This window comes from Zeugodacus cucurbitae, chromosome 3, assembly GCF_028554725.1.
Source record: "Zeugodacus cucurbitae isolate PBARC_wt_2022May chromosome 3, idZeuCucr1.2, whole genome shotgun sequence".
Classification (NCBI taxonomy): domain Eukaryota; kingdom Metazoa; phylum Arthropoda; class Insecta; order Diptera; family Tephritidae; genus Zeugodacus; species Zeugodacus cucurbitae.
This window is the reverse complement of record NC_071668.1, coordinates 56,561,338-56,582,196: the sequence shown is the minus strand read 5'-3', so window position 1 is coordinate 56,582,196 and position 20,859 is coordinate 56,561,338. Positions and strand designations below refer to the sequence as shown.

Here is a 20,859-nt window from a genome sequence, read left to right as displayed (position 1 = left end):
TAAAGCGGCTAGTTATGCGGCTCAAATCGTTATGCATTGCTGGCTGAAAATTCTCCACCAGACAATGTTAATTGATTTTCCCGCTTAGTTGGTTCAAAATATATGTCATCGAAAATCATTTTCCTTTTAAATTTCCCCAGGTTAATTCCACCAAATAATATTGTTAAAAAAACTAATCTTCTAATCAACACTGTATAATTTTTATACTCTCGCAACAAAGTTGCTAGAGAGTATTATAGTTTTGTTCACATAACGGTTGTTTGTAACACCCAAAACTAAACGAGTTAGATATAGGGTTATATATACCAAAGTGATCAGGGTGAAGAGTGGAGTTCAAGTCCGAATGTCTGTCCGTCTGTCCGTCTGTGCAAGCTGTAACTTTTGTAAAAATTAAGATATCTTGACGAAACTTGGCACAAATATTCCTTGGCACCATAAGAAGGTTAAGTTTGAAAATGGGCATTTCCACGCCCACAAAATGGCGAAAACCAAAAACACATAAAATGTCATAACTAAGCCATAAATGAAGTTATAAAAGAAAAATTTGGAAAAAAGGATCGCACTAGGAGGGGACATATTTCGATGTAATTTTTTTTGGGAAGTGGGCATGGCCCCGCCCACAAATCGGTTATTTGTATTTAACTCGCAAACCAATAAAGCTATATAAACCAAACTTTCTGCAGTCGGTTCTCTTACGTACCCCACCACACACCATGAAAATAGTTGAAATCGGATAATAACCACGCCCATCTCCCATAAAAAGGTTAGGTTGAAAATTACTAAAAGTGGGTTAACTAACTAACGAAAAACGACAGAAACACTAAGTATTGCAGAAGAATAGCAGAAGGGAGCTGTACTCAGATTTTTTCACAAAATGGAAAATGGGCGTGGCTTCGCCCACTTATAGGTCAAAAACCATATCTCAGGAACTACTCGACCGATTTCAATTAAACTTGGTTTACATGATGGTTTCCTTACATCCCAATGATATGTTGTGAAAATTGGCCAAATCGCTTCACAACCACGCCTACTTCCTATATACCAGAACTTAGAAGATGAACTGAATCGTTTACTTTACAATATATAAAGTAAGCACTAGTGAGGATATCGGAACAGAACTTTGCGTAAATTCTGCATTTATAGTGTGGCAGCCCCCTTCTAAAAATCGCCGAAATCGGACCATAGGTTTTCAAGGCCCCATATATAGAACAAGAGGACATCGATGCTTCTAACCTAATATTAGGGTTTCCAACTTTCAATGGATTTTATACAATATATATGACGAATATGTGGGTTAAATTGTGTGTTATATTAATAAAGTTAAATAAATAAATTGCGAGAGTATAAAATGTTCGGTTACACCCGAACTTAGCCCTTCCCTACTTGTTATGTATACAATCATATATTTCATTCAGCACATTAAAGATACATATTTAAACAGTATTTTGTGAAATTTAAATTTACAAATTCCGAAAGCTTAGCCATTGGTACCTCATCTTCCATGAAGTGGCCTAAAAAAGGTTCTTGCCCTGGACATCATAACTCATTATTGGTTCATCCAAATCAACAAACCAAAAATAATTGTTGTTAATGTACGAAGGAAAAAAAACTGAATTCTTAATAGATTTTGAACCAAAAAACTAACTTTTATGGTCAAATTTTCGCCTAATACCGACTCGCAAAATAGTTGCAATAAAGATGTGTGGAAATTTTTCAACAGAATCGCTTCATAACTTTTCGAGAAATCGTGTCCACTGACTTCAAAATTCGAGTTTTGAGATAAATTCGTTTAAAGTTTTACATTCTTGAAATTTTAATAATATCGATTTCATACTTTTGGATAATATTTTAATATTGTACTATTTAATAAGACAAAAAAATTTTAAATTTTGATTCCCACGTAATCGCTTACTTCACCAAATTGTCCAAATAAGCGTGATTCCTGTAATTGAACAAACAGTTCGTTTAAACGGGATTCTTTAAATTAACAAATCACAAGTGAAAAACAAATATTTCATTGCATTTAAATATTTTGATTTTTTAAATCATAAATTTCTGGAACAAAAATTAATAAATAATAGAAATAAATATACATTGGTGCTCCAGTATAACGAACGCCGATATAACGATTGTTCAATATAACGAACGCTGTTTTTCAATACATTGATGACTCTATATAACGAAAGCTGGAAATTGGATGAACTCGATATTACGAATGTATGTATACACAAAATCCGAGATTGCTGCTTGATAGAGGCGTCGTGATTGTGTGTTTGCGCAGAGAACTTATTTGCAAGTTCTCTGAGTATGTTAATGCTCAGATACGTTTTGGTTATCGCCGATATTGCAAATATTTAACTCATTCGTGATTGTGGTCGCAACGCTTGCAGTTTAGCTGCTCAGTATTATGGAAGAAAGCTCACAGCGTGATCGCGAGCAGCGCCCGATAGCCTCTTTCGTGTTGCTCAAAATAAAAACAAAAAACGACGAAATAAATGGTTCACCTTTAAACGATTCCAGCATTGCGATTGATGAGTTTTGTATGTACGGCATTTCCATAAACCAACTCGAAGCGGAAACAAAGAAAAGTATTAACAGTGTAACGGAATTAGTGATACCAAAAAAACCGCGTATTTTGCATAAGTTGTCAATTAAACAAAAAATTGGTGAGTAACTACATATTTACATATTATAAAAGTATAAACAAATATACGATTTTGATCCTCAAAATAGGACCCAACAACGATTCATTTAATGAAGACTCGGGCAATGCTTTCATCAGCTTCATAGCGCATATGCGAAAACCTACTTGTCTGGTTGCAGATCGTGGCAATGAGTTCTGTTTTCCAATTATCAAACACAAACTGGACGAATTACAATTGGTGCGTAAAATATTATTATTTTTCATATAAACTAAAGTGGGTCGTAAAAGATGGCGGTGATAGTTGTAAAAGTCGTATTTTAAAAATCTTTACTCCATAAATTATCGTTATTAAATATATATATTTTTTTTTTTTGAATTGACATCCTATATGGAGTGACAAGAGCCACTAATTACAGAAATCATAGTGAACATTCATGAAATTATGTTGGATTACAGTAAAATGAAATTAAGGCGTTAGTTAACATTATTACCATTGCAAAGGAACGCGTAGCTCTCATTATTCACGAATTCAATTTTTACAAATGAAAAAACTTTTTATCGCCATGGTTTTAATATGTTGCAGAACGGTTACAAAAATGCTTTACTCTAGTTGGAGATTTTCGTTTTGTTGTAGCGAGAGAAAACATTTCCGTATTATGTGATTTACAAAGTGTAAGATCGTACAATACTTTTATTAGTGGGTCTATTCGACGGCGAATTGCGGGAAAACGGCCCGATTTAGGCAAGAAAAGGGTAGTGCTCCTGCACCACGTTAAAGTCGGAACTATGAATTGCATCCTCATCCATTCTATTCTATAAAATTTTCCGTTACTTTCCTTTATTTTTTATACTCTCGCAACAAAGTTGCTAAAGAGAGTATTATAGTTTTGTTCACATAACGGTTTTTGTAAGTCCTAAAACTAAACGAGGGAGAAATAGGGTTTTGTATCCCAAAGACATCAGGGTACCGAGTAGAGTTGAAATCCGGATGTCTGTCTATCCGTCAGTCCGTCCGTCCGTCCGTGCAAGCTGTAACTTCAGTAAAAATTGAGATATCTTGATGAAACTTGGTACACACATTTCTTGGCACCATAAGAAGATTAAGTTCGAAATCGGACTAAGATCGGATAACAAAGCCATAAATTAAGCTATAAAATTATAATTTGGTACAAAGGATCGCACCATGGATGTTTTTATTGTGGGGAAGTGGGCGTAAACCCGCCCCCTACTAATTTTTTTGTAAATATCTCGTAAACTATTAAAGCTATATCAATCAAACTCTCTAGAGTCGTTTCTTTTAGCCTTTTATGTAGTTCAAAAATGGAAGAAATCGGCCCACCTTAAAAAATCTTAAATATTCGGTTCATAATATCTTCCTGGCTTCCCAATTATATGTTATGAAATCAGTTCACAACTACCCCTACTTCCCATATACAAGAACTTGGAAGTCGATCTGAATCGTAGTTTTTCAATATATAAACCTATACTGCACTTATAGTGTGGCATAAGTAAACTAGGCTCTATATATCGAACATGGGACCTCAGAGCATCGAATACATTTTTTTACCGAAAATATAGTAAGTCTCTCAGATATTTAGAAGAAATTCAGCAGGAATACTTTTCTTTCAATAATATGTTTCCGCGCCAAAAATGAGTGAAATCGGGTCGTAACTTCCTCTAGCTCCCATATATCTAATATTAGGGTTTTCAAACTTTCAATGGACTACATACCATATATATGACGAATATGTGAGTCAAATTGAGTGTTATACTAATAAAATTAATTAAATAAATTGCGAGAGTAATAAATGTTTGGTTACACCCGAACTTAGCCCTTCCTTACTTCTTTATAATTGCTTCAAGCACTTTCTTATTTCTTAAATTTTGCTATTTATTTCTTAAATTTTGTTATTTTTTATTTATATGTATAGAAAATGCCGCCCAATACACTATGCATGGACGCTACATGTGCTTTTGCAGATATAGATGAACATACAAAGACTGAGTCTTCAGAAGCCGACATATTTAACCAAAGGATATTTGAAATGTGTGATGAACCGACAGTAAATATGAACAATTCTGATAACCGAAACGAACGGAGAAATTCTGAATCTTCAGAAAGTGTGAAGTTTAAACATGGTGATGACCCGACAGTAAATTTTGACAATGCAGAGAACCAACCAGAGACAGTACTTACACTTGCAGAACGGCTCGCTGCTGAAACAAAAACCAACTGGCAAGCAGATAATGAATGCACACCTAATCAAAAAATCATTAGGGGCGTCATACGTCGTCCATCAAACGATTCAACGCCTACAACATCTACAGCCGCACTGCACAAAATTGAAAGAAAAAAGTTTGCAAGCGATATCAATAAAAGTTATGATTTACCGGATATGTATGACGGTAACAAAGAAAGGATGTCTGAATATTTAGAAAACGATATATTTAACCAAAGGATATTTGAACTTTGTGATGAACCGACAGTAAATGTTGACAATGCAGAGAACCAACCAGAGACAGTACTAACACTTCAAGAACGTCTCGATACTGAAACAAAAACCAACTGGCAAGCAGATAATGAATGTACACCTACTCAAAAAATCGAAAGGGGCGTCAAACGTCGTCCATCAAACGATTCAACGCCTACAACATCTACAGCCGCACTGCAGAAAATTGAAAGAAAAAAGTTTGCAAGCGATATCAATAAAAGTTATGATTTACCGGATATGTATGACGGTAACAAAGAAAGGATGTCTGAATATTTAGAAAACGATATATTTAACCAAAGGATATTTGAACTTTGTGATGAACCGACAGTAAATGTTGACAATGCAGAGAACCAACCAGAGACAGTACTAACACTTCAAGAACGTCTCGATACTGAAACAAAAACCAACTGGCAAGCAGATAATGAATGTACACCTACTCAAAAAATCGAAAGGGGCGTCAAACGTCGTCCATCAAACGATTCAACGCCTACAACATCTATAGCCGCACTGCACAAAATTGAAAGAAAAAAGTTTGCAAGCGATATCAATAAAAGTTATGATTTACCGGATATGTATGACGGTAACAAAGAAAGGATGTCTGAATATTTAGAAAACGATATATTTAACCAAAGGATATTTGAACTTTGTGATGAACCGACAGTAAATGTTGACAAGGCAGAGAACCAACCAGAGACAGTACTAACACTTTCAGAACGTCTCGATACTGAAACAAAAACCAACTGGCAAGCAGATAATGTATGCACACTTACTCAAAAAATCGTTAGGGGCGTCATACGTCGTCCATCAAACGATTCAACGCCTACAACATTTACAGCCGCACTGCACAAAATTGAAAGAAAAAAGTTTGCAAGCGATATCAATAAAAGTTATGATTTACCGGATATGTATGACGGAAACAAAGAAAGGATGTCTGAATATTTAGAAAACGAGATATTTAACCAAAGGATATTTGAACTTTGTGATGAACCGACAGTAAATGTTGACAAGGTAGAGAACCAACCAGAGACAGTACTAACACTTTCAGAACGTTTCGATGCTGAAACAGAAACCGCCCAATGGCGGGATGGTAACGAAACCACACCTGCTAAAAAAATCGTTCCGGGCATCAAACGTCATCAATCAAACGATTCAACGCCTACAACATCTACAGCCGCACTGCGAAAAGTTAGACGAAAACTATTTGTAACTGAACAAAATACCAATAAGAGTTATGATTTAGCAGATATGTATGAAAGAATTTTTAAAGTTAATTATAGAAGAGAGACATCTGCTGAAGCTAATGTGGCGGCTCTATTGCATTTAATAGAAGTATATAGAGGGCATTTTTATGAATATGCAAACAATCATGCATTCCCTTTCGAGGAAATATTAGTGGGTACCACCATTCAACAGGAACTGAAATCGAATCCAGTTTGCGACGAACAATTTTAAGCATTTCTTGCACTTTCACAAGATGTTGTACAGAATATAATTACATATATTTTTTCACCTAACGGTTATTTGTAACCCCTAAACTAAATAAGTTGACGAAAAGATTTGAAATCCGGTTGTCTGGCTGTTCGTCGTCCGTGCAAGCGGTAACTAGAATAAGAATTGAGACATCTTAATGTAACTTGACACACGTGTTCCTTGGCAAAACTACTAACCAAAATAACGGAGAATAACCACACCCACTCAACGACTGAAGCATGCATTTTTCAATAACGATGATAACGAAAAGTTGCATTCAAATTGGTATTAAAATTGAACAATTGGCGAGACACCGTTCTCATTTGGGTCAATTAGTACATAGTAATTAGTACTTGTTATTTGAAAGTTACAGTTTGAAAATGGAAATATGACATAATTTTAACATACGTTTAAACTCTAATTGATTGTTTATCTTTACAATATAAGTATGTATATCTCAATTTAATCCATGTAAATCAAATCCAAATGGAACCAATAAAACATATCGGAAATAAACTCCTTACAAATTACTAGATGGAAGGTGTACCACGGTTCGTCTAGGATTTGTCAAAATTATAACCTTTCAAGGTCCCAGATACCGATACCGATTATAAGGCTATCGCTGACTTTCTCGGTAACACTCTCAGATATTGTAAAGAAATTCAGAGGGAATTTCGTCCTGGCAAATTGCAAGAGTATAAATAAAAGTTTCATTAATTTCGTCATTCTAAACATCAGTAATATTTTTTCCATTTCTTTTAAACTTTTTCGAACCTCTTCTCTTATCTGTTTGCTCATATAATGCCAGAGTTCTCAATTGGATTGAAATCTCTATAGTTTCCTGCTCACGAGAGAGGCTCAACTCAATAACAATCTTTTGATTTTATTACCTGTAAGTTCTGCTAATGGTGAGTAAACCGTGTGCTTTGAGGAGGCAAAATACAGCTTTCCATGCAACGCTCTCCTTTCCTACAACGTACTGTGGCATTTCCGTCGCGACCAAACAAATTAAATTTAGTTTCGCCGTTAAAAATAATATTTCCCCAGTCTGATGCAGTCCAAGATTCGTGACATTTTGCCACTATGGCTAGGACATCATGCTCGTAATCCAAAATAATTTAAAGAAAAGTGTGGATTGATTTATTACGTTTTGAATATCCTATTGCTTGAAAATTGTATGAAATGGTGATCTTGCGGACGTACCTACTATTTCCTATTTATTTCTCTACAAAAAAATCCATCATTCCTAGTAATCTTATGATATTGGGTACACAACCTATTGCATAATATATTTTTTATCATCATTATCTGAACATTCAACTCGTTACCATTTCCACAGCTTACATACATATCTTCATTTTCAAAAAACTCATCTTCACCAATTTTCGAAGATTCTTCGCCTTCTTATTTATATCTTATAATGTTTATTTATTTATCACAATGAAATACTTAAATCTACTTTCCAAATCTTTCATGTGTTTTCGGATTTCGCCACAAACGGACGGACAGACAGACATCCGGATTTGAACTCCACTCTTCACCCTGATCACTTTGGTATATATAACCCTACATCTGGGTGTTACAAACAACCGCTAAGTGAACAAAATTATTATACTCCTTAGCAATTTTGTTGCGAGAGTATAAAAGTACCATGGTATGCATGTATTTTTATAAAGCAACTTGATGAAGTGTGGATTCATTTAGATTACAACAATCTAATTAGTTAATTTGTTTTTCCTGTTGATCGATAAAGTAGTCAAGTATCTATACAAAACTTTTAACTTTTTACCATTCCATAAATCGTACATTTAATTCCGGTTGATAAGGTCTAAAAAAAAAACAAACAACAAGTTTTAAATTTTTTTGTACATATCATCGAAAAAAGGACTTTTAAACTCAGATACACATTGGATCGCGCCTAGTATACACGCGCACTCGGCCGCAAAATATAAAATGCATTGTCATTCTTATTTGGCAATTTGTTCAGTGCTCGCAAAGTTAAGCTTTTTATCCAATATTCATTAGTCATCCTGTAAATGATGCGATATTTTTTATAACAACAAGTAAGGAAATGCTAAGTTCGGGTGCATATGTATATGCAGTATAAAGCCTACCGGAAGTCGCTTTGGAACTCGCTTGGTGTACACCAGAGAACGGCATCGGCTGAATGAAAAACATTCGTACGCGCTCAACAGCCGAATAATCACACTGTTCGGATCAGCCGATCAAACTTGCATGCGCTCACATTTTCGTTGTTGATTTTAAATTCACTCTGTACACTCTGTACACACCCGATCTTGCAATCGTGTTTCTGGTCGTAACGCTCGCAGTTTAGCTGCTCAGTGTTATGGAAGAAAGCTCAAAGCATGATCGCGAGCAGCACACGATAGCCTCTTTCGTGTTGCTCAATATAAACACAAAAAACGACGAAATAAATGGTTCACCTTTAAACGATTCCAGCATTGTGATTGATGAGTTTTGTATGTACGGCATTTCCATAAACCAACTCGAAGCGGAAGCAAAGGAAAGTATAAACAGTGGAACGGAATTAGTGATACCAGAAGAACCGCGTATTTTGCATAAGTTGTCAATCAAACAAAAAATTGGTGAGTAACTACATATTTACATATTATAAAAGTATAAACAAATATGGGATTTTGATCTTCAAAATAGGACCCAACAACGATTCATTTAATGAAGACTCGGGCAATGCTTTCATCAGCTTCATTGCACATATGCGAAAACCTACTTGTCTGGTTGCAGATCGTGGGAATGCGTTTTGTTTTCCAATAATCAAACGCAAACTGGACGAATTACAATTGGTGCGTAAAATATTATTATTTTTCGTATAAACTAAAGTGCGTTGTAAAAGATGGCGGTGACAGTTGTAGAAGTCGTATTTTAAAAATCTTTACTCCATAAATTATCGTTATTAAATATTTAAATTTTACCGATTTGAATTACTATATAGACCAAAAAGCTCCAAGAGGCAGTAATGACAGAAAACATAGTGAAAATTTGTGAAATCATGTTAGATTACGGTAAAATGAAAATAAGGGGTTAGGTGAGTTTTTTACCATTTTTTTCTTAATATATATAGTCACATATTGCATTTAAACAATTCAGCATATCAAAGATATATGATAAAGATAGAAAAAACCTACGTTCATTAACTAGATAATGTTATTTCAGAGATGTGTACTAAATTTTAACAAAATCGCTTCATAACTTTTTGAGAAGTCGTGTCCAAAGGCTTGAAAAAATTAGTTTTGAGATAGTTTTACATTCATACTGACATGAATTTCCAAAGGGTATATCTCTTAGAATGTCAGCCTGGAAATTTAACGCAGAATCGCTCTGGCCAACAGGTGCTACTTTGGACTGAGTAGGCAATTGAAAAGTAAAATCCTCTCTCGACGAACAAAAACCAATGCCGATGACGCGACACTAAGAGTTTTCGAGAGAAAGATTTTGCGGAAGATTTATGGTCCCTTAAGCATTGGCAACGGCGAATTCCGCAGACGATGGAACGATTAGCTGTAGCTGTACGATTTATACGACTCCGCTTATAAGTGCCTATTTAAGCCACAAGTAAAAAATTGTTTGCAATTTTCCTTTTTTTAAGTGCCTTTTAGTATTTGTTTTGTAATGTTTTTTTCCATATTTATTGTTATTTAAAAGTATTTTTGTTAATAATAAGAAAAAAATATGACTTTCATTCTAAAAGAAAAAATATTATATGGAAGTATTTGACAAAAAGCTAAGTACCTCGAGGCACTTAAGCGGAATTCATTTAAGCGCCATTCCAGTTTAAGTGTCTCAAAAGTCTAGCATGTTAAAAAGGGGCATTTAAACGGAGAATACTGTATAACAATTTATACTATAATAAATAACACTTGTGGCAATGAACCAAAAACCGCCTCATACAAATTACTGAACCCTAAAAAGAAAATAGTTTTTTTTTTTATTAAAATGGTTCAAGCACTTTACTAGACCTTACTTTTTAATACAAACGTACCTACATTCATACCAATTTTTTTTTTATTTTATCAAGTGTTATTTTTTATTTATATATATAGAAAATGTCGCCCAATATACTATGTCTGGACGCTACATGTGATTTTCGAAATATATGTACGTTCATCTATACGTACAACGCCTGAGTCTGGAGAAGCCGACATATTTAACCAAAGGATATTTGAAATGTGTTATGAGCCGACAGTGAATATAAATCTAAAGTCTGATATTTGAACTTTTTGATGAACCGACAGTAAATGTTGCCAATGCAGAGAACCAACCAGAGACAGTACTAACATTTGCAGCACGGCTCGAAACAAAAACCAACTGGTAAGCACGAGACCACACCTGCTAAACAAATCGGTACAGGCGTCACGCGTCGTCAATCAACCGATTCAGCGCCCACAACGTCTAAAGCAGCTTATATTAGCTTCGGTACAGCCGAAGTTAACGTTTTTTCTTGTTGTTTTTTGTTTTTTGTTTTTATCTTGAGTTTCTTTCTCAAGCCTTTAATGTGGCTTTCCCAAGTTACTCTTCGATTTATATCGAGTCCGAGATACTTTGCAGAATCACTATGACGAATTTGTGTATTATTTAAAAATACCGGCGGACAATCTCCTCTTCTCAATGCAAATGTGACGTGTTTCGATTTCTCAGTATTTACCTTTATTTTCCATTTCTTAAGTCATCGCTGAATTTCAGTTATTTCATTTTGAATAACTTGAGTTACTACTACCGCAGTACTTTTGGATACAATTATAGCTGTATCATCTGCGTAAGTGGCTACATGAACATCATCGACAACAGGAAGATCAGCAGTGAATATTATGTAAAGGACAGACTCGGTCAATTTGATTGTTGTATATCAAGGAATACTGTAATTATATTCAATATACGATGACATTGCTCTGGAGTACCATGACCTCTCCTAAACCCAAACTGATGTTCCGGTATTATATTGCATTTATCCAAAACTGGTAACAATCTACTCAGAAGTATTCTTTCGAATACTTTAGAGAATGACCACAGCAAGCTAATAGAACGGTAGGACAACAAAATATTTTCGGGTTTGTTTGGTTGTTGGAATCATTATAACCTCCGCACATTTCCATTGTGTAGGAACTGTCTTAATATAAAAATGTTTTTTTTTTCTCAGTCGATTTGACAGTTCAGATGATAGAAATATTTGCCTGCCAAGATGTGGAGCTAAGAGAGGGGTCATCGCATAAAGTCCGCTAGTTAAAAAGCTCATTGGTTTCTGATATGTCTGCTCTCTCAGCTATCCGACACAGCTTCAATCGGCAATCTGCCATAGAGATGACGAACCTACAAAACTTGTCAAAGACAGTAAACAATTATACTCTAAAAAATTTATAATCTAAGCAATCGTTAAAATATATGAAAGTATATGTATCTTTACAATACGATAACTTCGATAATTTATGATAACTTTGTTTAATACCTTTTTCTGGGCAGCTCATACGCCTAGAAAGCTTGAGTTAATCGAGACCCAAGATAATGAATTAAAGAATTTAACGCTTTTCTTAAGATCTGGTATGCAACCAACCTTCTAATAAAATAAACAATTTGTTTTGAAATTTTAAATTTGCTCATGTATTCATACAATTAAAGAATATTACATTTTAAGCTAAAAGTGTTAAACGTTAACATTTTCGGATATTCGTTTGGTTGTCAATGATATTGTCATTGGGGGAAATAGTTATGGTGGGTTAGTTTGCACGACGTCGGGCACCTCTTCGTCCACCGCGGTTTGGTCGTCTTCTTCTTCTTTGTTGTTGCCTTCGTCGCCTATTCTGACGCCTTCTTCTTCTAGCTGCCCGTTGTCGTCTTCTACGTGCACGTCTTGCTGCGCGTCTTCTTCTTGCGGCACGTCTTCTTCTGGCTGCAGCATTGCTAGCCGCACTGCCGCTGCCCGCTGGATTTGGAGATCCTGCGGCTGGCGCTGGGGTTGGAGATCCTGCTACTGGCGCTGGATTTGCAGATCCTGCAGGAGGAGCTGGTGCTGGTGGCCTTGCCACAGGTGCCGGGGTTGCAGACCCAGCTACTGGAGTGGTGGCTGCATTTGCTGGGAGAGTTGTTGGATCTGTCGGATTTGAACTTTGTGCTGCTATAAAACTAGTTTTGGTCGAAAGGACTAAAAGCCCCACCAAAAGTAAATATAAAGATTTCATATTCTCAAATAACCGTATTGCAAGACGTACAAGTACGACTATGCTTCGTGTATGAATAGCATAGGTTTTTATAGTAAAATATTCAGCTTGCTCCAAAACTATTCATATTATCATGATGAAATATTTAAAAGAAACACTTGTGAACGTTAAATAAACAACCGCTTGAAAATGTTCAAATATAATTATTCGCAATTTGATGTTTATTCTACTGTAAAAGCATATCAATATCATTATTTGGTTTTGTATAAAAGTTTAAATAAATTATACACAGAAAAGTTGTCTGTATGTTGTTAATTAAGCATATTTTATACTTAGCCACAAATGTATGTATGTAATTGGCACCGCTTTCACGTTCCGCTAGCGCTCCACTCGTCTCTCTTTCGCGCGATTTAGCGCTAATTGGAAATACCAAATGAAACCAGGTCACTCTTCATCTTATTTTCCCAAATTAGTGGACCTCTTCCTCTTCCTCTTACTCTGCTTCCATCAGCGGGTACTGTATCGAACACTTGGAAAGCTGGAATGAACCAATAAAATATATCGGCATTAAACGCCTTTACATTGAATGTGTGCCACGTTTCATCTAAACGTTGACGAAATTATAATCTTTCAAAGTCCCAGATACCGAATATGAGGAACACAGGGCCTGTGGCTGGCTATTTATAAAATATCGGCAAAACTTTCAGATATTCTAAAAAAGTCGTTTTGCATATCCCTTTTGGTTCTACTTCTTGCTTGAAAATGTTATGAAATGGTGATCTAGGAGATGTACCTCCTATTTCTATTATTTCTCTACAAACAAATCCATCATTCGTATTAATCACATTCTTTTTTCTTTTAAATTTGCTAAGATATAAGCGCGCTGTCAAGCCCACAATCGCAAAAAAATGTAACCAAATATGCCCCTCCCTAGTGTGGTCTTCTGTACCAAATATGAAAAATAGATTATAATCCTATATCAAACGTTTAGTTTTAGGACAATCTATTATACTCTGTGCAGCATGTTGCGATAATACAAATATAACATGAACGGTATAAATTAATTAGAAAAAGTCATAACGTCTAATGTTTGAAGCGATAAGCTATAAATGCAAAAAGTGGAGATTAATTTAGATTAGATTGGTCACCACAACAACAACAATCAAATCGGTTAATCTTTTTTCCTGTTAATCGATAAAGTAGTCAAGTTCACAAAACACTTTAACTTTTTACTATTCCATAAATCGCACATTCAATTCCGGTTGATAAGGTCCAAATATAAGAAACAACATTGTATGGCTTTAAGTATATCTCCCAAAATGTTATTTTAAACTCAGATACATTTTGGATCGCGTCTAGTGTGTGCACGCTCGGCCGCAAAATATAAACTCATTCATGTTTACGACCGCAACCCTTTGGATTAACAAAACTGGACGGTAATCATCAGTGAAAGAATAAAATTTTATTATTTTGACTTATCAAAACCGTTAGAAGAAATAAAATGTTTATATAGTTTCATATTATAGAACATGATTAAGCTATCTTTATATACTTAATATTTCCAAATACTTTTTGATATTGAAACGGACGTTCAACAAGTCAAATTTAATACGAAAAATATATTTGTATATCCTATATTATATATTTATGTATACATGTTTCATTCTTTCTATACAGAGCCTTCCGTGTGACATCCTGTGTGTGGATTTTTTTCTGGCATTTCGGATTTTGGATCAACAAATGAAAAAAGAGTCTTCAGCTGCCGACATATTTAATTTCTGTATTTCTCGCACTAATAAAGAGCAACCCGTTATAATATTATTCGATTCTGATAACCCATAAGAGAAAAACGCTTTGGAACTCGCTTGGTGTACACACCACATTCTGTAAAAATTTAACTCATTTGTGATTGTGGTCGCAACGCTCGCAATTTAGCTGCTCAGTATTATGGAAGAAAGCTCTCAGCGTGATTGCGAGCAGCGCACGATAGCCTCTTTCGTGTTGCTCAAAAAAAAAACAAAAAACGACGAAATAAAAGGTTCACCTTTAAACGATTCCAGCATTGCAATTAATGAATTTTGTATGTACGGGTTTCCCACAAACCAACTCGAAGCGGAAACAAAGAAAAGTATTAACAGTGCAACGAAATTAGTGATACCAAAAAAACCGCGTATTTTGCATAAGTTGTCAATTAAACAAAAAATTGGTGAGTAACTACATATTTACATATCATAAAAGTATAAACAAATATACGATTTTGATCTTCAAAATAGGACCCAACAACGATTCATTTAATGAAGACTCGGGCAATGCTTTCATCAGCTTCATTGCACATATGCGAAAACCTACTTGTCTGATTGCAGATCGTGGCAATGAGTTCTGTTTTCCAATTATCAAACATAAACTGGACGAATTACAATTGGTGCGTAAAATATTATTATTTTTCATATAAACTAAAGTGTGTCGTAAAAGATGGCGGTAACAGTTGTAGAAGTCGTATTTTAAAAATCTTTACTTCAGAACTTTTATTGAATGACACATATTTAAATTTTACCGATTACTATATGGACCATCGTAAAGGAATGTGTACCTCAGGAAAATTGATATTTGTGCATATACCCTGCTAAAAGAAGAAGTAACCAAATTAATAAAACTTCATTTTATAACATAGAAAAAAGCTAATTGGGAACACCCAGTTGTCGCCGTGACATACCTTAGCAAACGTGATAAGTTCACTGTCCAGCAATTTCATATATATTTTGCTTACATACGACTTGACACAAGGCAAATGGGAGACTTCGCTTTGGCGCTAAGAGCAGCCCACATCATTAGAGATCCACCGCCAAGTTTGCGCTTATAGTAAGTATGGCGAGGAGCGTAGGTCCCTCCAATACTTATTATCCATCTAAATTTAATGTTTTCTCATCACAAAATATCAAATTTAGAAACTCTACTTCTTCAAATCTGTATTTTTCCAAAAAGATGCATGCGTTTTTATGGCGATCTTATATGCGCGGTTTAAACACTTTGAATTCATATTTAAGATTTAAGTCTTCTTTCAAAATTTGTTGTACACGTTGTCTTGGCACTTATAGACCAAATTCCGCTTTAATATGGAACAACTCATCATATCCTGAGTTGCCAACTTGCGAATATGTCATGTTCTTAGTATTCCTCGGGGTTTCTAAAAAGTTTCGTATGATTTTTGATGCCACATTACTTCATCAGTATTTACATAACTGGGCTTGATGTGTTGGACAATAACAATGTCACAATAAATTTCCACCGACTACGAACTGCTTCCTCATTTACCGTATTTTCTAAAATCCCCAACTTCTTTGAGTTTCAAAATTTAGTAATGAGAGTACCAAACACGATTTTTTCAAAACTCTGATTTTTCTTTGATTGGTTAAATACTTAGAATACCACACTAGTCATTTAATTAAAACTATAACAATATAATCTATGATAAATAAAACTTAGTTATATTTTTTTGCTTAATTGTATAGAAAATGCCGCCTAATACACTGTGCATGGACGCTACATGTGCTTTTCGAGATATAAATGAACATACAACCGATGAGTCTGTACAAGACGACATATTTAACGAAAAGATATTTAAACATTGTGATGACCCGACATCAAATGTGGACAATGCTGATAACCGAAACGAACGGAGGACTTCTGAATCTTCACACAGCGAGATATTCAAACATTGTGATGACCCGACAATAAATGTGGGCAACGAGGAAAACCAAAACAAACAGATGAGATCAAAATCTTTATACAGTGAAATAGTTACTCAAAGGGTATTCCAACTTTCGAATTCACCGACAGCAAATGTTGACAATGCTGATAACCGAAACGAACGGCGGACATCTGAATGTGTGATGAGATCTCAATCTTTAGACTGCGAGATATTTGAGGAAAGGATATTCGAATTTTGTAATGAGCCGACAATAAATGTAGACAATGCTGATAACCGAAACGAACGGAGGACTTCCGAATGTTCGGAACGCGAGATATTTAACGAAAGGATATTCCAACGTTGTGATGAACCGACAACAAATGGGTACAATCTTAATAACCGAAACGAACGGAGGACTTCCGATTCTTTAGAAAGCGAGATATTCAAACATTGTGAGGACCCGACATCAAATGTGGACAATGCCGATAACCGAAACGAACGGAGGACTTCTGAATATGCAGAAAGCGAGATATTTAACCAAAGGATAGTTGAACTGTGCGATGATCCGACACCAAATGTGGACAATGCTGATAACAGAAAGGAACAGAGGACTTCTGAATATACAGAAAGCGAGATATTGAACCAAAGGATAGTTGAACTGTGTGATGATCCGACATCAAATGTGGACAATGCGGATAACAGAAACGAACAGAGGACTTTTGAATATGCAGAAAGCGAGATATTTAACCAAAGAATAGTTGAACTGTGCGATGATCCGACATCAAATGTGGCCAATGCTGATAACAGAAACGAACAGAGGACTTCTGAATATGCAGAAAGCGAGATATTTAACCAAAGGATAGTTGAACTGTGCGATGATCCGACATCAAATGTGGACAATGCTGATAACAGAAACGAACAGAGGACTTCTGAATATGCAGAAAGTGAGATATTTTACCAAAGAATAGTTGAACTGTGTGATGATCCGACATCAAATGTGGCCAATGCTAATAACCAAAACGAACGAAGGACTTCTCAACATTCAGAAAGTGAGATATTTAATCATAGGATTTTCGAACTTTGTGATGATCCGACATCAAATGTAGTCAATGCTGATAACCGAAACGAACAGAGGACTTCTGAATCTTCAGAAAGTGAGATATTTAAGCACTGTGATGACCCGACAGTAAATGTAGACAATGCTGATCACCGAAACGAACGGAGGACTTCTCAACATTCAGAAAGTGAGATATTTAATCATAGGATATTCGAACTTTGTGATGATCCGACATCAAATGTAGTCAATGCTGATAACCGAAACGAACAGAGGAGTTCTGAATCTTCAGAAAGTGAGATATTTAAGCACTGTGATGACCCGACAGTAAATGTAGACAATGCTGATCACCGAAACGAACGGAGGACTTCTCAACATTCAGAAAGTGAGATATTTAATCATAGGATATTCGAACTTTGTGATGATCCGACATCAAATGTAGTCAATGCTGATCACCGAAACGAACGGAGGACTTCTCAACATTCAGAAAGTGAGATATTTAATCATAGGATATTCGAACTTTGTGATGATCCGACATCAAATGTAGTCAATGCTGATAACCGAAACGAACAGAGGAGTTCTGAATCTTCAGAAAGTGAGATATTTAAGCACTGTGATGACCCGACAGTAAATGTAGACAATGCTGATCACCGAAACGAACGGAGGACTTCTCAACATTCAGAAAGTGAGATATTTAATCATAGGATATTCGAACTTTGTGATGATCCGACATCAAATGTAGTCAATGCTGATCACCGAAACGAACGGAGGACTTCTCAACATTCAGAAAGTGAGATATTTAATCATAGGATATTCGAACTTTGTGATGATCCGACATCAAATGTAGTCAATGCTGATAACCGAAACGAACAGAGGAGTTCTGAATCTTCAGAAAGTGAGATATTTAAGCACTGTGATGACCCGACAGTAAATGTAGACAATGCTGATCACCGAAACGAACGGAGGACTTCTCAACATTCAGAAAGTGAGATATTTAATCATAGGATATTCGAACTTTGTGATGATCCGACATCAAATGTAGTCAATGCTGATAACCGAAACGAACAGAGGAGTTCTGAATCTTCAGAAAGTGAGATATTTAAGCACTGTGATGACCCGACAGTAAATGTAGACAATGCTGATCACCGAAACGAACGGAGGACTTCTCAACATTCAGAAAGTGAGATATTTAATCATAGGATATTCGAACTTTGTGATGATCCGACATCAAATGTAGTCAATGCTGATCACCGAAACGAACGGAGGACTTCTCAACATTCAGAAAGTGAGATATTTAATCATAGGATATTCGAACTTTGTGATGATCCGACATCAAATGTAGTCAATGCTGATAACCGAAACGAACAGAGGAGTTCTGAATCTTCAGAAAGTGAGATATTTAAGCACTGTGATGACCCGACAGTAAATGTAGACAATGCTGATCACCGAAACGAACGGAGGACTTCTCAACATTCAGAAAGTGAGATATTTAATCATAGGATATTCGAACTTTGTGATGAACCGACAGTAAATGTGGACAATGCTGATAGCCGGAACGAAGAGAGGACTTCTGAATCTACAGAACGCGAGATATTTAAACATTGTGATGACCCTAGAGTAAATGTGAACAAAGCGGAGAACAAACCAGAGACAATACTATCACTTACAGAACAGCTGGTTGCTGAAACAAAAACCAATTGGCAAGCACGTAACGAAACCACACATACTCAAAAGATCGTTAAGGGCGTCAAACGTCGTCAATCAAACGATTCAATTCCTACATCATCAACAGCCGCCCTGCACAAAATTAAAATAAAAAAATTTGCAAGCGATATTAATAACAGTTATGATTTCCCGGATGTGTATGACCGAAACAAAGAAAGGACGTCTGGATGTTCAAAGAGCGAGATAATTAACCAAAGGATATTTGAACTGTGTGATGAACTGATAGTAAATGTAGACAATGCAGAAAACCAACCAGAGACAGTACTACAACTTGCAGAACGGCTCGATGCTGAAGCAAAAACCAACTGGCAGGCAGGTAACGAAACCACGCCTACTCAAAAGATCGTTACGGGCATCAAACGTCGTCAAGCAAACGATTCAATGCCTACAACATCTACAGTCGTACTGCGAAAAGTTAGGCGAAATCTATTTGCAAACAACGCTAATAACAGTTATGATGTAGCAAATATGCATGAAAGAATTTTTGGGTTTAATTATGGAAGAAAGCCATCTGCTGAAGCAAATGTGGCGGCTCTATTGCATTTAATACAAGTATATGGCGAAAGTTTTTATGAATATGCAAAAAATCATGCCTTCCCTTTCGAGGAAATATTTGTGGGTACTACCGTTTCGCAGGACTTGAAGTCGAATTTAAATTGCAACGGTCACTTTTAAGTTTTTTAATCGAAATCGGACTTTCGTCACACCCACATAATGTCCGAAAAGTTATAAAGTGCTATAACTCAAACGAAAAAAAAATCGAATATGCTAAATATTGTACTAAGAAGCCTGTTTATACCACTCCAGAAATACACTTTTCATGTCAACCAAATTTCTATTTTATTCTTATTAATAGGACCAACTCTACAACTTCGTCGTTGTAATTGTTGATAATATATATGAAAATATGACATGCCAGATTTTGGTGGGATGCTTGCTCCAAATATCAAACGAGTGTTTTGTTTCCACTCCTCCGACCATTTCGCAGTATCAGTGTCATTATTTTTATTAAGACAGTTTCAAAAAATAAACATTTTAATATAAAACATCGCTGCATCGAGACCCAAGATAATGAAATAAAGAATTTGGCGCTTTTCTTAAGATCTGGTATGAAACAAAACTTCTAATAAAATAAACAATTTGATTTGAAATTTTAAATTTGCTCATGTATTCATACAATTAAAGAATATTACATTTTAAGCTAAAAGTGTTAAACGTTAACATTTTCGGATATTCGTTTGGTTGTCAATGGTATTGTCATTGGGGGAAATAGTTATGGTGGGTTAGTTTGCACGACGTCGGGCACCTCTTCGTCCACCGCGGTTTGGTCGTCTTCTTCTTCTTTGTTGTTGCCTTCGTCGCCTATTCTGACGCCTTCTTCTTCTAGCTGCCCGTTGTCGTCTTCTACGTGCACGTCTTGCTGCGCGTCTTCTTCTTGCGGCACGTCTTCTTCTGGCTGCAGCATTGCTAGCCGCACTGCCGCTGCCCGCTGGATTTGGAGATCCTGCGGCTGGCGCTGGGGTTGGAGATCCTGCAGGAAGAGCTGGTGCTGGTGGCCCTGCCACAGGTGCCGGGGTTGCAGACCCAGCTACTGGAGT

The 20,859-nt window shown here is 35.9% G+C and overlaps 1 protein-coding gene across 9 annotated transcripts; it reads left to right on the top strand.

The window, feature by feature from the left end:
* The first annotated feature begins 2,083 nt into the window (after nt 1–2,083).
* LOC114805203 (GATA zinc finger domain-containing protein 14) lies at nt 2,084–20,567 on the top strand. 9 transcript variants are annotated; one of them, XM_054227051.1, is made up of 7 exons: nt 2,343–2,666; nt 2,734–2,882; nt 4,576–9,212; nt 9,280–9,428; nt 14,472–15,000; nt 15,068–15,216; nt 16,304–19,262. In XM_054227051.1, the coding sequence occupies exons 1-3, from the start codon at nt 2,408–2,410 to the stop codon at nt 6,586–6,588; spliced, it is 2,421 nt and encodes an 806-aa protein (XP_054083026.1). In that variant the 5' UTR covers nt 2,343–2,407; the 3' UTR covers nt 6,589–9,212; nt 9,280–9,428; nt 14,472–15,000; nt 15,068–15,216; nt 16,304–19,262. The 9 variants fall into 9 exon arrangements, with proteins under 9 accessions (XP_054083021.1, XP_054083026.1, XP_054083027.1 ...); XM_054227052.1 differs by lacking the exons at nt 14,472–15,000; nt 15,068–15,216; nt 16,304–19,262 and adding an exon at nt 10,686–12,812; XM_054227054.1 differs by lacking the exons at nt 14,472–15,000; nt 15,068–15,216; nt 16,304–19,262 and adding an exon at nt 9,957–10,247.
* Nucleotides 20,568–20,859: the final 292 nt, after the last annotated feature.

What these genes read in the sequence shown, in the direction of transcription:
- LOC114805203 (XM_054227046.1), top strand. Translation starts at nt 2,408, where the DNA reads ATGGAAGAAAGCTCACAGCGTGATCGCGAGCAGCGCCCGATAGCCTCT. An exon ending in GTCAATTAAACAAAAAATTG is followed by an intron (nt 2,667 to 2,733) that starts GTGAGTAACTAC and finishes TCCTCAAAATAG; the next exon opens with GACCCAACAACGATTCATTT. An exon ending in AACTGGACGAATTACAATTG is followed by an intron (nt 2,883 to 16,303) that starts GTGCGTAAAATA and finishes TTAATTGTATAG; the next exon opens with AAAATGCCGCCTAATACACT.